This window comes from Psammomys obesus, unplaced genomic scaffold, assembly GCF_907164565.1.
Source record: "Psammomys obesus unplaced genomic scaffold, mPsaObe1.curated_primary_1811, whole genome shotgun sequence".
Lineage (NCBI taxonomy): Eukaryota > Metazoa > Chordata > Mammalia > Rodentia > Muridae > Psammomys > Psammomys obesus.
The window spans coordinates 14,408,388-14,426,272 of NW_026596091.1; the positions used below are offsets into that span (position 1 = coordinate 14,408,388).

The following is a 17,885-nucleotide window of genomic DNA, read 5'->3' on the forward strand; positions in this document are numbered from 1 at the left end:
GAAAGAAAGAAAGAAAGAAAGAAAGAAAGAAAGAAAGAAAGAAAGAAAGAAAGAAAGAAAGAAAGAAGGGAGGAAGGAAGGAAGGAAGGAAAGAAAGAAGGAAAATGTGTTTTTACCAGGTACTAGATCTGTAGGTATCAATTCACTGTTTTCTTTGTAGCTGATGCTACTCTTTCAACTGGAACACTGCATAATTAGCACCCATGTAACCACACAGCCCTTTAGAAGGCAGGAAGAGAGGAAAATAAGAACAAATATTGCGTAGTATTTATTGAACCTTTGGAATTCACAACCACTCACGAAATGTTGTTGAGAGTTCAGTGGACTGTTTGGACCTTACATTATTTACCCAAGGGCTCTTCATCCGGCAGGTTACTTGGTTATAGGGCTCTGCACACCCCTCTTACAATGAAACTATCTGGATTGGGTAGGTTCATGTAAGTTTTAGCTATTGCTGCACAGCTGTGGTGCAGAGTATTAAATGCTCAAAGAAAGAATTTAGGTATAAGGGCCAACACCAACACAACACACCAAGTGCTTCTTAGGATAATTCGTGTAAATGAAATATCTGTTTACATTTATACATAGATTTAACTGACACACTAATTCATAAGCCTTCCACTAGAGTACCAGTGTTTACTCTTTTCGTGTTTTTACAACATGAAAGTTTAATATAATAACAGAAATGTGAGCTCACTGACACAGGTGGAGAGAGCAATGAGGTTTTGTTTGACTTCAGTTCTGTAGTTGCCAGCACAAAAATTCATCACACGATGCATAGTTCTTATTTTGTCTCTTCAAGATAAACGCAGTAGGTATCACATCACATCAGTGTGTATTGTTCTTATCAAAAAAAAAAAAAATGACGACCGAAATTACTTGTAATCAATTTTCAGAAATTTCAGAAACTTACAGTATGTGTCCTCATCGAAACATATCGTGTATTTATAATGTTTGTTGGCTAATTCAGCCTCCTTTTTGTAATGTTCCAGGCCTCCCTACTTCTCTCACTGAATTGCATCTGGATAACAACAAGATCACCAAAGTTGATTCATCCAGCCTGAAAGGAATGGTTAATTTGGCTAAGTAAGAAATTCATTATTTTCTATCAAAGGATGAGGGAGTGTGTTTTTAATTTTTAGAAACACAATGCTCTATCCGTTTTTAAAACTATCACACTTTATTATTGTTGGTAAGTAAAATGCATACCTGATGATTTCTTAACAAAATTCAATGAAGTACTATAATTACTGCAGAAAACATGATTGGTCTCATGTTTTGTATACTTTGTAAATATTTTGTTGTTTATAAATTTTTCATAAAGGTGCTCAGTTAAAACAGGTTTTAGAAGTCCATTTAATATATTCTAATTCAGTGTCATCATAGAGAATTAAGAAAAACCATAACATGTTGACGCAAATTTGAGAATATATTCAAAAAGCATCTATATGGACATAGAAATATTACTTTCAGGAAAACTGCAACAAAATTATCTAACCCGTATTTGCTGAAAGGCTTAACAGAAAATGTCATTCCACACAGTTACTGCAGGCTTCCAAAAGGAAAAATTCATAGCCCTACCTAACTGTACATCACCAGGTGTCTGCTTTCTAACTCGGTTTCAAGTCCTCTGTATTTAAAACTTGATTACATAAGAAAATAAACAAACAAAAAACAACCAAGCTGATGAGCTTGCCTGGCAGTCTTCAAGGAATACTCTGTCCTTGACAAGCATGTATCTGAATATTTTTATGGGAAATGTTTCTGCTGTAGTGTTATGCCAAGTCAACACAGTAGACAAACGAATACACAAGAGTACACCTCTCTCTCTCTCTCCCTCCCCTGCGCGCGCGCGCACTTTCCCTCTCTTGGTTTATAGAGCCAGGGTTTATCTGTGTAGCCTTGGATGTCCTGGAATCAGTTTATATACCAGGCTGACCTTGAATTTACAATGATCTTCCTGCCTCTGCCTCCCTGAGTGGAGATTAAAGGCCTGCAGCATGCCTGGCTCAGAGTACTTCTCTTTATCTTTGAGAATTATCAGTGATCAAGTCAATACAGAAGTTACCTTTCCCTGTTAGAGCTTTGTCTAGGCCCAGAAAGTTTGAAAGAAAATGACCCAAGTGACAGGAACAGTTGATGTAAATCGAAGAATGTGTTATCAGTTGCTCAATTACCTACTGCCTTATAAGAAATGGCTTCTGGACTGTTGTGCACACCAATTTCTGCTCTCATCTGCAGGTTGGGTTTGAGTTTCAACAGCATCTCTTCTGTGGAAAATGGCTCTCTGGCCAACGCTCCTCATCTGAGGGAAATCCACTTGGAAAACAACAAACTCACCAGAGTGCCTAGTGGGCTGGCAGAGCATAAGTACATCCAGGTAATGCCAAGGCATTCTCACTTATGAGGACTATCTGGAGAGAAATCTCACAGCATGAGTCTGGGAGAAGGGCACTCTCTTCTGAAATCGTTAATGTGTCATAGCTTTCTATTATAATAAAATATAACAATTATATAATCTGGGAGCTTGAAAAGCATTCATGCCCTGAGATCAGTGGGCCATCAATGGCTAGCTTCTGCTGAGGTCTCACCCAGAAACTGAGGCCCTGATGTCACCCTTTAATTCTCACATAGCAGAAAAAAAAAGTGCTCTCTTGTAAGGGAAATAATCACATTTGAGACTGGCCACTTCCCTAAGACCCATCCTCCAGTCCACATTATTGGGATCAGAGTTTTAAAACATGAGTTTAGGTAGATACAAATTTTAAGCTATTCCATAGAAAGAAACTTGAAATATCGTCACGTATATATCTTATTGTATAGAAAAAGCGCATGACTTATTAATTTTTAAAATAACTACACCTTGAATGTATTATGAAACTCAATGCTAAAACAAATGTTTCCTATGAGGTAGGCTGGATTGAAGCTATCAGCTCAGCGTAATAAATAAGCATACCTTGTATAAGGCAATGATCGCATGATGAGTGACAGAATAAACTAGTAATTGTAAGCTAGAGCAGATTAGCAGCCGAAAAAAGCAATGTATTGAGTTAAGTTTATTCAAATTATCAAATCACATAGCTTGGTAAGGAGAGGAATACTGGATCCAGTGGTCCATTGGGTTGATAGTTGTGTCTATAAATCTACAAATAAAAATCACACTTACTAAGTAGTGGTAAAAGCAATCATATACAATAACAGACTTCTACTACTACTTTGAGAAATAAAACCAAAAATAAAAGTTTATTCAATGTTTATTACTCACTTAAAAAAAAGTGCTTTTTAATGGCTTTATGTACATTATTTTTTCATTTTCAGGGTTGTTTGGTTTTTTTCTTTGCTTGTTTTTTGTTTGTTCGTTTGAGATATGTCTCACTATGTAGCGCTAGCTATCTTGGAACTCACTATGTAGACCAGGCTGGCCTCAAACTCGCAAAAATCCACCTGCCTCTGCTTCTCAGCTGCTAGGATTAAAGGCATGTGACACAACACTTTTTTTTAAGTTTTTTTACACTTAAATAGGTGTTAAGTCCAACCACTGTGTCTGAAGGAAAATATTTTGACACATTTTATAGGTAAAATAACATAATATCTACATGTCGCTGGTGACTCAAGATGAACAGATCTTCTGTTCTGCTGTCAGAGATGTTAGCAGGCAGATGTCTCATCTCCCTTTTGTTGTTTAGTTGTGACAAAAACTCCAAGTTCAACTGACAGTAACTGTGACATTGAGTTTAGTAAGTGTTTGACATAAATGTGAGCAAAAGACTTGATGTATTTTCTTGATTGTCGATTATTTTCAGTGGGGTGCTTGGCAGTGGGGCTGAATTGAGAGTTTTTTGTTGTTGCTTGTTTTTATTTGTTGGTTGGTGTGTTTTTAAATGAGTGACTTAGAAGACTTGAAAAAGCTAGCTATTCTTTTCACTGTAAAGGTTCTCGTTGTGCTTGGTTTTGGATTTTGGTCCCCTGCCCTCCTGATTTACCCATTTTATTACTGTTTTTCTCATCAAGTTAGCACACACTATAGAGATAGTGGAATTGCTTTTCTAGGAACATTAAAGAATGCAACACAACAGAAAACAGTTGTGCATTTTTGCTTTATGTATTTCTGGTCTTAGCTTCATGACGTGGCACACGTTTTCTTGTGTGTCACAGAGAAGGATAATTACGCATGACACTCTGAAGTCTGTTGAATCTAAAAAAAAATATTTTTAATTAAAAGTACCTGCATCCTATTTTCTCTCTCCTTCAAGATCCTGAGGATGTCACACATATTATTTCCCTTTTAGTTTTTCAGTTACTTCACAAAACTTATAAATGTTTGTTATTTTAAATATATATTTAATTCTCTGGAATTTATGCAAGGTATTTTTGCGCAGTGTCATATCTGTATGTCATCACTCTTTCCCCTAACTTCCCTTTGTCCATATCTCATCCCTCAACCCTTCAAATATCATGTAACGTTTCCTTTTCTCTCTCTTTCTGTACAAAGCAGAGTACAATTTGTGCTGCTCATCTAGTCACATGCTGTCTCCTGAAGACAGTTGATTTACAACATTTTCCAAATTTAAAAACCAGAAAACAATTGTCAAAACTATTGCTTTGATTAAAAAAAAACCCACTCCTTTTTGTATTTTTTAAATGTTTTATATTAATTACAGTTTATTTACTTTGTATCCCAGTTGTAGCCCCCTCCTTCATTCCCTCCCAGTCCCTCTCTCCTTTCCTCATCTCCTCCCTGCCCCTCTCTAAGTCCACTGATAGAGGAGGACCTCCTCATCTTCCATCTGATCCTACTTTATCAGGTTCCTTTTTTTCCTTAATGCTACATGCTATTGTCCCTTTAAGCAATTATATGAATAAGGAAGTTATTTTAAATTTTTAATGTTAATTTTTATAGTAATTACAGTTTATTCACTTTATATCCCAGCTGTAGCCTCCTCCATTCCCTTCCAATCCCACCTTCCCTCCCTCATTTCCTCCCATGCCCCTCTTCAAGTCCACTGATAGGGGAAGTCTACCTCCCCTTCTATCTGACCCTAGCTTATCAGGTCTCATCAGGACTGGCTGCATTGCATTCCTTTGTGGTCTGGCAAAGCTGCTCCCCCCTCAGGGGGGAAGTGATCAAAGAACAGCTGCTGAGTGCATGTCAGAGATAGTCCCTGTTCCCATTACTAGGGTACCCACTTGGAGACTGAGCTGCCATGGGCTACATCAGTGCAGGGGTTCTAAGTTACCTCCATACATGGTCCTTGGATGGAGCATCAGTTTCAGAAAAGACCCCTGTACCCAGATATTTGGTTTTGTAGCTCTCCTTGTGGAGCTCCTGTCCCCTCCAGGTATTTCTATCTCCTCTTTCTTCCCTAAGCTTACCTGCAGTTTGCTTAAAGTTTGGTTATGAGCCTCAGCATCTACTTTGATACACTGATGGGAAGAGTCTTTCAGAGGCCCTCTATGGTAGGCTCCTCTCCTGTTCCCTGTGTTTACCCTCTTCCTATGTCTGTCCCATTTGTTTTTCTGAATGTAGATTGATCATCTTACCCAGGGTCCTTTTTCTTGCTTAGTTTCTTTAAGTGAACAGATTTTAGTATGTTTATCCTATATTGTCTAATATCCACTTATAAGTGAGTATATATGGTGTGAGTCTTTCTGCTTCTGGGATACCTCACTCAGGATGATCTTTTTTAGATCCAACCATTTGCCTGCAAATGTAATGGTTTCCTTGGTTTTTTTTTTTTTAATTGCTGAGTAGTATTTCACCTTATACCCATCAGAATAACTAAGATCAAAAACTCAAGTGACAACACATGCTGGAGAGGTTGTGGAGAAATGGGAACTCTCCTCCATTGATGGTAGGAATATAAACTTGAACAACCACTTTGGAAACCAATCTGGCACTTTCTCAGATAATTAGGAATAGCACTTCCTCAATCCAGCTATAAGACTCCTAGGCATATATCCAAAATATGCTCAAGTATACAACAAGAACATTTGCTCAACCATGTTTGTAGCAGCTTTATTTATAATAGCCAGAACCTGGAAACAACCCAGATGTCCCTCAGCTGAGGAATGGATACAGATATTGTGGTGCATTTGCACAATGGAATAAGGACATTTTAACACTACACAGATATAGATTTCCCTGTGGGTAATAGAATACAAATCATCACTTGAAAATCTTATTTCTAAACCCTTACTTCTATTTTTTTTTTAATTTTTATATCACTTTAGAGCCTTGGCTGCCTTCAAACTCCTGAGCCTCTTGCCCCATCACCTAAGTGTTAGAATGTTAGATATGCATCATCATGCCTGCTTGTTAATGTTTCTTTAGTTTTTAAATCAGTGTGGTGTCCAGTAACACTAAGAAAATGTATGAACAAATTACCATTGCATTAAGCATGACAACAAAATGTATTTTATGAAATATTCTGAGGAATTAAAGTTCAATATTTTTAAAGAAGAGTTTGTAAGATATTAGCAGAGTAATATTTTGATACTCACTGGTAGTCTCAGCACTGGAGTTGGACAGCTTGAGTCACCCAGGAAGAGTGTCTCAAAAACAAACAAACAAACAAATAAACAAACAAAATAACAGATAAAAGGAAACCCCTTTTAGGCCTACCTATGTAAATGTGATACTTAAATATATTTGGAGTTTGTGATTCTTTATTTAAATTCTAATGTATGTATTTTCCTTTTCTGATCAGTTCATTACACATTACTTCCTTATTCTATAGATCTTCATTAAGAGGTTAATATTTTGGGTTTTGCTCTGAGGTTAATATTTCATGTAACTGGTATATGTCATCTCATGTATTTCTTGGCTCCCTCCTCCTCAATAGCAGCACTGGAGACATAACCACAGAGAGCTGCTTCCTCTTTCATTATGCTTTTTCTTTAAAGAATCAAAACAGAAAAAGGCAAATAAATGCAGTTCTCCCTGCAGAACAAGAACTGTTGTGAATAAAGCTAAAGATATAATTCTGAGTTAAGAGCGTCAGGTTGGGCTAGTGAGGGAAGGCTTGTCCGCTACAAGGAAACAAGGCAGCAAGCGTGCAGGTGTCTTAGGGAAGGCACTGCAGCAGAGGGAACCTGTGTGTGTGTCAATGGACAGGGCTTGGACAGGGACAGGATATGACACAGGCTCAGGGCAGAATGGTGTCAGACTGAAAGATGTGAAGGCCCTGGTGAGAACTTGTTTTTGTAATTTTTTTTTTCTGCTGAAAAAGGCAAGGTGTAATTTTCACATGGTTCTGTTTTTGTGAAATGGATATTCTTTTAAATTTATTTTGGGCCTGACTTTTTTTTTTCCTTAGAATTCCTTCAGGATGTAAAATAATACAACAGGGTTTTGAAAAACAAAGGCGAAAGTAGGAAGGGCATCCAGTAATTTCAACAGTTGAAGAAGAGACCCTGGGGGCTTAGGCTTGTGGGAGCAGACATGAAGAGGGCTGTGCTATGTATGTGCTTTGAAGATTAAATGCAGAACTGAGTGATGAAGCAGGGAGAAGGCTGAGTGCAAGGGTTGCTGTAATCTTTTTAGCATTGGCATCTAGAATGTTTGAGGTGCAGCTTACAAGGCACACTGAGGCAGGAAAGGCAACTCTTGAAAAGAAGGCAAAAAACTAATTTTGGTTTGAGGAGTTGTAATACATTCACACCAAAAGGTCCATATTAAAAAATATTTACATGAAGAACCTCAATGCACCATCTGGAGAATAACCATTCTGTACTATTTCACGTTGCAGGTCGTCTACCTTCATAACAACAACATCTCCCATGTTGGGACAAATGACTTCTGCCCACCTGGATATAACACTAAAAAGACTTCTTACTCTGCAGTCAGTCTTTTCAGCAACCCGGTCAAGTACTGGGAGATCCCTTCCACTACCTTCAGATGTGTCTACGTGCGTGGCGCCATTCAACTTGGAAACTACAAGTAACTCCTAAACAGCCACATTTTTTTTTATAATCTGGAGAAAACAAACCCAATCTGTCAATATCATTACTAAAAAGAAAAAAAAAAAAAAAAAAAAGCTCCATTCTGAAAACTAAAACACATTGTGGATTCATTTTCCACATGACCTATCATGCATTAAGCCAAATATGCAAATGGAATAATTGCTTACAATAAGAATATTTTGCCTGCAGTATTCAGAATCATTTTTAAAGATTTCTGTAGAGGTGAACTGAGCTATCAAAGTCTGATGTAACCATAGGGATCAACCATTAGTAAAGCTTTAAAAGATTTTACAAAACCTTCTGTAATTCATAGAGATAAATTAACTCTTTTAACATAAAGTCAAGTGCCAAACTCTAGCAATGTATTAATCTCCTTTATTATTGGTAAAGACTCATTTGAATATATAAAATAAAAACTTCAAAATGCATTCAAAATGGATATTGTATACATGATTAATTTTAAATAGTCCTGAAATTTCTGCACAGTTAACAGTTATGGTATTTATTTTCAAATTGTTATCTTTTCTTCTACTCTTTTTATTTATATTGGAGAATGACACTACATATCATCTACAATCAGCATTAGGCTCATAAAGCACAAAGCAGATTCTGTCTTACTAGTATAGAGAACGCATATTTCCAGCATTTCCGTACAAAGTCAGCTTTAACACTACTACGTGCATAAACCAGGCTGCTTTTCTAGACATCTCTGCATTTACTGATACATTAGAAATAAGCTTTTCCATTATTTAGCCACTGACCTTAGGAAAACTTTTTTTGAGTTGGATTTTGCAACAGCTAACAAATCAGGCAATTAAGCACATCTTAGGAGTGGGCTGCTGGGCTTGGAGAACTTATGACTTGAATGTTTGGGACATCAAAACCTAGTGGGAAAGTATGGGGAAAATGTCTTGTTTCTGCTGCAAAGTTGGAATTTTTTTTCTGTCAGCAATCATAAGACAGAAAATTAAACCTGACTTTAACCATAAAGGTTATACCCAGGATTTGTGATGAGCCTTCAAGTTCACTTTAGTCAGACAGAGCTCTCCCCAACTTACTCTGCCTGCTCTTTCAGCTCTACCCTACCCTTTCCTTTCATTCCCAGGCTGGCTTCACTTCTGCCTGTAAAGTATGAAATCCACCTGTTCTTTGAAAATGAACTAGGAAGGGAATCATGATGAATACTGGAGACCTAGTCAAATACATGGGACTTGAGAGGTCATGGATCTTAGAAGAGGATCCATTATCACTTTTTGCCAAACCAGCATACTAAACATTTATTTATTTATTTATTTATTTTTTTATCATCAGACAAGTGTAGTTCCCATCCTTTATTGGGAAGGCTTCTCTTTTCAACAGAAGAAGACTAATACAGAAAACGAGGACTGATTTTGGGGATATCAGTACCAATGGATATATCTAAAATACAACCCCTGCTCCTAATGCTCAGAGAACATTGGAGAAGCAGAAGAAGGAGGAGGAAGAAGAGGAGGAGGAAGAGGGGAAGGAGAAAAAGGAGAAGTTAGAAAGATTGTTAGGGCCAGAGGTTCAATAAATCTTCTGTGGGACTTTGTCTACTAAAAATAAAAGGGAAAGTTTGCCCATGATACTTCAACCTAAACAAGACCTGAACAATGACAACACAAATAGCCATGATGACAGGGAAGGAAAAACATCTCATAGATTCCATCCCTAAACAAAGAACTACTGTATGTATAATATGCATGCCTGTGTATTTTAATGTGTGTGTGGGAGGACCAGAGGTTCTATGGTGCACATGTAAAGATCAGGAGACAACTCTGTGTTTTTTCCCCTCCTTCCACTTTATATGGGCTCTGGGGATTGAACTAAGGTCACCAGGTGTGAGCAACACCTGTGTTTTCCTGCTGAAAAATCTCACTGGTCCATGAATCTGATTCTTCTTCACTTTTTTTTTTTTTACTAATTATGACTAGATCAGAGTCTGAAAGCCACAAGTGGTACAGCAATAGTAATTGTTTACTGTTTATCACATCGTGATGTCAAACTCAACACTTGCAATAGCTTTGCAGGCCACATGTCAGTATTTATCATTCCTCTTACTGAAGTCCCAGTGATGTCAAGTGTCAAGGAATAGGCCCCTGCAATACAGCTATAAACACAGAAGGCAAACTTTCTATCCTGTTTCTTCTTGACACTTGAGAAACGTGAGTTCTCATATCAAAGGCACCCAAACAGCAGTAGCCTCTGAGTCTCCCTTACAACAGTGTGCAGTAGACTGACAGACCACAACCTGAAGTGGATTATTTTAGTGTCAGAAGAGATGGGTTTGTTGACAAATTTTTCTAAATGTCCTATATTTTTCATTTGGTGTGAAGGATCTGAATTCTGGTCCTTATGCTTGCCCAGCAAGCATGTTAACAACTGAGCTGTCCCTTCAACCATGAATTTAACTTTAAACTAGCACACACAATTAACTGAGATCATATTGCTTTGGGTAAATATAGTCAGTCACTCCTAGTGATCAAAAATATTACTTTCACAAAGTGGATTTTGACCTGAACAACAACAACAAAATATTCAAATAGGCCTATGCCAGATACACAACCAAACAATGAATAAGATGTGACACTTGAATTTTAGGTCAAAATAGTTTAATAGAAGATACAATGATTGAGATACAACAGGATGAATGTTGGGATTTTATTAACAATTTGACATACAGCAAGTAACAAATGCATCAAGAAACATTTTAATATAGAGATACACCTACTCACAGCAGTGACTGAGAGGAGCTGGCTATGTTCTGCAATCAAAGCATTGGTGCAAAGGAACATGGGAGATATCATGGAGTAGCTAGCAGATAGTAAAAATCACAGTTATACAACTCCTAGGCATATATCTAAATATGCTCAAGCATAGAACAAGGACATTTGCTCAACCATGTTCGTAGCAGCTCTATCCACAATAGCCAGAAGCTGGAAATAACTTACATGTTCCTCAGCAGAGGAATAGATACAGATATTGTGGTTCATTTACACAATAGAATACTACTTATCTATTAAAAACAAGGAAATCATGAAATTTGCTTGCAAATAATGGGAACTAGAAAATATCATCTCGAGTGAGGTAACCCAGAAACAGAAAGACACACATGGTATATACTCCCTCATAAGTGGATATTAGCCATATAATGTAGGATAAACATACTAAAACTATACTCCTAAAGAAGCTAAACAACAAGGAAGACCCTAGAGAAGATGATCAATCCTTATTCAGAAGGACAAACGCGATAGACATCAGAAGGCGGAGAAGACAGAACAGGACAGGAGCCTACCACAGAGGGTCTCTGAAAAATTCTACTGATGGAGATATTGAAGAAGAGGCTGAGACTCATAGCCAAACTTGGGGCAGAGTGCAGGGAATCTTATGAAAGAATGGGGAAGAGAGGAAGACTTGGAGGGGACAGGAGCTCCAAAAAGAGACCAACAGAGTAAAAAAATCCTGAACCCTGGAGTCTCTAAAGACAATGATACCCCAACAAGGACAATGTATGGAGAAGACCTAAAATTCCTGCCCAGATGTAGCCCATAGACTCAGTCTCCAAGTGGGTTTTCTACTAAGGGGAGCAGGGGCTTTCTCAGGCATGAACTTAGTGGCAAGCTCTCTGATCACCTCCCCCAGGAAGGTGCAGCCTTGCTAGGCCACAGAAGAAGACAATGCAACCAGTCCTGATGAGACCTGATAGGCTAGGGTCAAATAGAAGGGGAGGAAGACCTCCCCTGTCGGTGGACTAGGGGAAGAGCATAGGGGCAGAAGAGGGAGGGAGCCATAGCACGGATACAAATTGAATGAATTGTAATTAATAATAATAATAATAATAATAATAATAATAATAATAATAAAGAAAAAAAGAGAAAAAAGAATCACTGATAAATGACAGTTATCAAGGAGATTGCTTTCGGAGGGGTGATTTCAGAGCTTAAAGTAAGCATAAAGAAAAGTACTGTGTCTGAGCAAGACCCCCTGAAGGTTCAGCCTAAAAGAAAGTGTTTTGATTCAGTATAAAATGCCCCATACTGGCTCAGTTAGCAGACACTTGCCAGCTGGTAGCTATTTGGGGACCTCCTGAGAACAAACCTTGGAGTTTAAGTTTAGCTCTGTTCCTTTGCACTTTGATTCCCGTTTTCCCCTGTTGTGATGCAGGCAGACTCCTGCCCCTGCAGCAAGAGCCAGGAGCTGTTCCCCACTGCCACACTGCCCTGGACCAGGATGCCTGGAACCTACACACTGTGAACTAGATCATCCTTCTTTTCTGCGTCAGGAATATGGTCACAGCTATGAGAGGGGAACTAATGCAGAGGCCACGCTCAACTTCTCCACCCTGTAAAGGAGAAAAAACAAAAGACATTTGCATTTGCAATAAATCTAGCTAATGGTGTTAGGGGACACCAACACTGCTTTCTTTCTTTCTCTGGACATCCCAGTATGTTCAAGGGGAGAGAGAAAAGAGATTTCTTTTGAGGACATTTAATTCAAAGCTTTATTTGTCATAGAATATATTTTTGCTGTCATCACAGATCTGGACTTTAGATGATATGTTTTCTGTTGTGATAAAACTGAATGACACTCTCCCCCATATTATAGCATGTCTCTTGTTAGGTGGAAGTCCAGTGATGTCCTGTTGCTTACCTGACTGCTGGAATGAGAGATGTGTTGAGACAGAAGGGAGAGAAGAAGACTTTGAATTACCTGCTCAAATTCTCTAACACATCTTGCCTATAATTATAGTTATTTATAATTTTGTTAATGAGAAGTGAGGCTGCAGGCTGACTCTTCAGAACTCATCTTCATATGCCAACACAACTTCCCGTTCTCATTCTTTCAGACAGAGATCAGTGTATCTCCTCCCCATCTCTTCCAAACTCACCATTTGCACAGCTAAGGGAAGTTGGCGTGTGGTGTAATTGAGTTAATGCAGTGTTTACACAAGTATCAGAACCCCAAAGATGAGAGGAGTTTGCTGAGATTGCTACTATCATTCTCCAGACACACACTTTGAGCTTCAGTCATCTCTAGGGAAATTCCTTTGTCCAGGCCTCAGTTGGAATCAAGATTCTACATTCCAGATAAGAACAGGAATGTTTATACTTGAGGCCAGCAGTTCTTAACCTGTGGGTTGTGACCCCTTTGGATAACAGGGGTGGCCTAAAACCATTGAAAATATCACATATTTCAATTATGATTCATAGCAGTAGCAAAATTAGTTATGAGTTGGCAATGAAAATATTTTTCTGGTTAGTGTCGCCATACATGGGGAATTGCATTAAAGGGTTGCAGTATTAGGAAGGCTGAGAACCTCTGCTCTGGTCCTATCTTTTGAGGAAGTAGGCAATGGGAAGTTTGCTTGGTTCTTGCTGGACCACTTCTTTCTATGTCCCCTTATGCAAAACCAAAATTGCATGAAGTTTCTAAGCTTTTGTAACAAAGGAATGCTAGCTGGGTAGCTTTAAACAATTGAAATCTATTCTGTTATGATTTCAGAGTACAAGAGTTCAAAAGTGTTGGTTCAACCTTTGCTGTAATTTAAACCTAGAATGTCTCTTCCCAAAAAGGGACCCAGACTCAGCTCTGCACTATTGCAAGGCATTGGGAGTTTTAAGAGGAAGGGGGCTACAGCTGGGATACAATTGACTTTAGAAACCTATATTCTTCTCACATTCCACGTTCCAATTAGGGGATGAATGGTTTAGTTAAAACATGTTACCATCATGATTTTTTGGATGGTCTCTACTAAGCCTATACAAATAGATTTTTATTTCTTTATAGACTGATTATGTCCAGTGTTTTGTTATAGTAATGAAATGCTGAAGGATGTAGCTGTACTCCTCCTGAAGCCTCTTGGTAACCTATCCATGTTTCTTCCAGCCCCAGGGCTTGTGGAAATTGCGATCTCTCTCTGTCTCTCCTTTCACTGATTGACTTTGTCTCTAGCTAACATAGATGAGAGGTCACTCTGATTCATCATGAAGTCATTATTATTTGATTACATTTGCAGATGCTACCTCCTAACAATGTTATATTTACAGGCACTGCTGCTTAATCTTAAATATCCTTAGCATGTCACAAACCCACTATTAAGAAATATTTTAATTTTATAAAATAATTATTTTGTTTTGTTTTTATTAACAATTTAATTTGACTAGTATATGGTTTATATAAAGGCTGAAAACCATGAATTTGCCTCTGACCTTTCACAGTGCTCACACAAGTGTTATGCTATTCTGTACCACCTCCTGTCTTCTTCAAAGGACACACACTTTCCAGAACACAGCTCACATGGTCTTTTAATGCATTTTTCATCCATGACCTTGATTTGGCAATGGATGTTGCAATGTCATTTTCATCCTCATAAGTAAGTATAACCCAGGTCTCTGTGTTCCACCTGGAGTGTTCATCTCTCTGAGTCATCATTATCATCTTTCATTTCCCCCTCTTTTTTTTCTCCATAACACTGTGCCAAGGCACTTCTTCCCACCCCACAGCTTTATAGCTGCTGCAGATGCAGGACATAACTATCTTATCTTTGTGTAAACGGAGAAACACCTAATCCCTTAAGTAAATTAAAAGCATTCTACCCAGATGTTTCCCATTCATCCTCGACCCCAGGCATGCCTATTCCGAGACCGCCACGCTGGACCCTTATGAGACCTCTGCATCCTTCAGATATCAATCTCCACAGCACAGAGATTATGAGATTCTGAGCAATTGCTGTAGTCATTTTAAGATTACCACACTGATCTGCTAAAACACTTTTAGTGGAACTGTGTATGTACGCAAGCAAGCCATCTGCCACAAATGCTGCACAGGCTTTCTAGAGCTAGTTTAAAGCTACCCTACACAACAATAGAAAACTAAGTATAACTTTTTGCAAATTCACATCTAATCCTAAATATTTTATAAGGTTAAATAACCTTCAGTGGCATAAAATGCTCACGAAGAAAAGGAAAAACTTTATTATGTCCCTGACCCTGATAATAACCAGAATAGGACTGGGTAAGACCCTCTCTGAGTGTATGAGACCCAATCCATGCCTTCAGATGACCTCAGGCACTTACTTCATTAGAGACATAGTCATCAGCAACAAGCTGAGAAGAACAAATCAATTTAAAACGTGCACAGAATATTAAAACCATCCTACCTGGATTTTTTTAAATGCCTATCAAAATGTTAATGTATTAATTCAACAATATCTCTTACAGAGCTGCTGTGTTCTTGACACTATTTCTCTGTATGAGGTGCTTTGGAGACAAATTCCTTGTCCTTATGTAGAAAATAGGGCAGCAGGAAGAAACATTGCAGGGCCTGACATGAAATGGAGCAAAGCAAGGTAGGATTCAGTAGTGTGGAACAAGAGAAGATGGACTAGCTAATTTATTTTTTAATGTAATGGCTGAAGGACTACCTTTTTGTTGGAAGTAGTATTTGTGAAAGAATGTGAAGAATGAAAGGGATAAAGTGAGCCCAGGGAGACTCAGGCTATGAAGGTTGAGTTCCAGAAGTAGCAGAGAAGGAAACTGTGAGCCCAGCAAAGTGAGCAAGAGAGACAAGAGAAACATATAAACATATAATTTTAACACTTATTAAAGACTAAGCAAATTTGCATACTAAGAAGATGGGTATGTTTGTTTAGTTTTACATGGCCCATTAAATCTTTCTTTGTTTGATGGCTAACACAGAGGTTGGTGGGTCAAGACCATCTTCCACTGTATAGCTAGTTTGAGACTAATCCATGCTACATAAAACCTTATCTCAAAAGAAATGGTGACGGTTGCATAGAATTTCCTGGAGATGGAATTTTCTGGCAGTTTTGAGCCACCTAACTTGGGTACCACGAACCAAACTCCTGTCCTACTGCAAGGACAGCAAAGTTGTTTAACAGCTGAGCCATCTCTCCAGCCCAAGAATCACATTGACTTTGGCAAGACAAAAACTGATTGAAGTGGTCACCAGGGGGATCACTTTATTAAATTGTGTTTGCCAGAATACTTTAAACAGTATTTGACAGAATCCGGGCCACAGGGATGGACAGAGGAAGAATATGCAGATGGTTGATAAAGTTGTCAAGCAAGAGAAGATGGTGGCTTTGGCTTGGATATGCACAGAAAGGATGCTGAGGGAGATCAAGACACAGATCAGTTTGGAAGACAAACACAGGTTTGGCTGACCCACAAGCAGGAGCATGAGAAAAGAGATGAGTCTGTGTTTTGGCCTGAGCCACTGGAAGGATGGAGTCACCATGGGCAGAGATGGAAGAAAGTGAGGAGGCTGAGCTGGAGGGACTGAAAATGGAATGTTTAGTTTGGAATCTATACTTTTAAAGACACAGATTCATTGCATGTGGATCTATCAAGCAGAACTTAGGCCTTGGAGTTTCTCCATAGACATAAATCCTGTAGAAGACAAAATAGCAACTCTGGTTGTTCTTTATCAGCACAGAAACAACTTGACTTTATCCAAACTAAGCCATCATTCCATACACTTTAGCAACACATTGTACCGGGCCAGCTCTGGCTGTCTGCAATGTTCCTGTGGTTGCTAAGATAAATAAACATTATATGCAGCCCTCTGGATGCCTTCACTCTCGTCATGTCAGCATATCCCAATCTGGCCCTGCTAGACCACACCAAGAACGGAAAACTTCCTGATTAAGGATTTCATTGTTTTTATTAACATCCAGTGGTTTTCTCGAATTGTGTAAAAGTACTCTAGTTTCTCATTCCCCAAGGGTTCATGTTAACAAAAGCGTTGCTCGAGCAGCCTTGACAGGCTCCTGATAACTTGTTGATGGTTTCACAGTCACAAATAAACAGCACTAAAACCTAAAATAAGGTATTCCTGAAGCTGTAGCTGGTCTCAGTGGGGCTCAGGCACTAACAGAACGGGCACATGTAACTGTAAAGCCATAAAAATGTGTGAATTTCATAGCTAAAGCCCTTTCACATGGGATGGTAAGAGGCACATTTAGAAAATACTCTTTTTTATCTTTTTAATATATATATATTTATTTATTTACTACAATTTATTCACTTTGTCTCCCAGCTATAGCCCTGTCCCTCATCCCCTCCAGCCCAGCCCTCCCTCCCTCACATCCTCCCATATCCCTTTCCTAAGTTCACTGATAGTGTAGGAATTCTGCCCTTCCATCTGACCCTAGCCTATCAAGTCTCATCAGTACTGTCTTTCATAGTCTTCCTCTGTGGCCTGGTAAGGCTGTTCTCCCCTCAGGGGGAGTTGATCAAAGAGCCAGACACTGAGTTCAGGTCAGAGACAGCCTGTGTTCCCCTTACTAGAGAAACAACTTGGAGATGAGTTGCCATAGGCTACATCTGTGCAGGAGTTCCAGGTTATCTCCATGCATGGTCCTTGATTATAATATCAGTCTCAGAAAAGACCCTTAGGCCCAGAATTTTTGGTTCTGTTGTTTTCCTTGTAGAGCTCCAGACCCTTCCAGGTCTTTCTATCTCTCCTTTCTTTCATAAGATTCCCTGCAATCTGCCCAAAGTTTGGCTATGAATCTCGGTATCTGCTTTAATACCCTGCTGGATAGAGTTTTTCAGAGGCCCTCTCTGGTAGGCTCCTGTTTTGTTCCTTGTTTTCACCTTCTTCCAATGTCTATCCCATTTGTCTTTCAAGTATACGAGGACATTTGCTCAAACATGTTCATAGCAGCTTTATGTGTAATAGCCAGAATCTGGAAACAACCCAGATGTCAATTGAAGAATGGATACAAAAATTCCCTTTACACAATGGAATACTACTTAGTTATTAAAAACAAGGAAATCATGAAATTTGCAGGCAAATGGTGGAAACTAGAAAAGATCATCCTGAGAGAGGTATCCCAGAAGCAGAAAGACACACATGGTATATATTCATTTGTAAGT

At 38.7% G+C, this 17,885-nt stretch overlaps 1 protein-coding gene across 2 annotated transcripts in view; it reads left to right on the forward strand.

The window, feature by feature from the left end:
- Dcn (decorin) overlaps positions 1–8,401 on the forward strand; it is a 38,872-nt gene extending 30,471 nt beyond the window's left edge. For both annotated transcript variants that reach the window (XM_055627975.1, XM_055627976.1), the window contains exons 6-8: positions 993–1,086; positions 2,242–2,380; positions 7,749–8,401. In XM_055627975.1, the coding sequence (XP_055483950.1) occupies positions 993–1,086; positions 2,242–2,380; positions 7,749–7,943 (428 nt within the window). In that variant the 3' untranslated portion in view covers positions 7,944–8,401. The remainder of the gene's footprint in view (positions 1–992; positions 1,087–2,241; positions 2,381–7,748) is intronic.
- Positions 8,402–17,885: the final 9,484 nt, after the last annotated feature.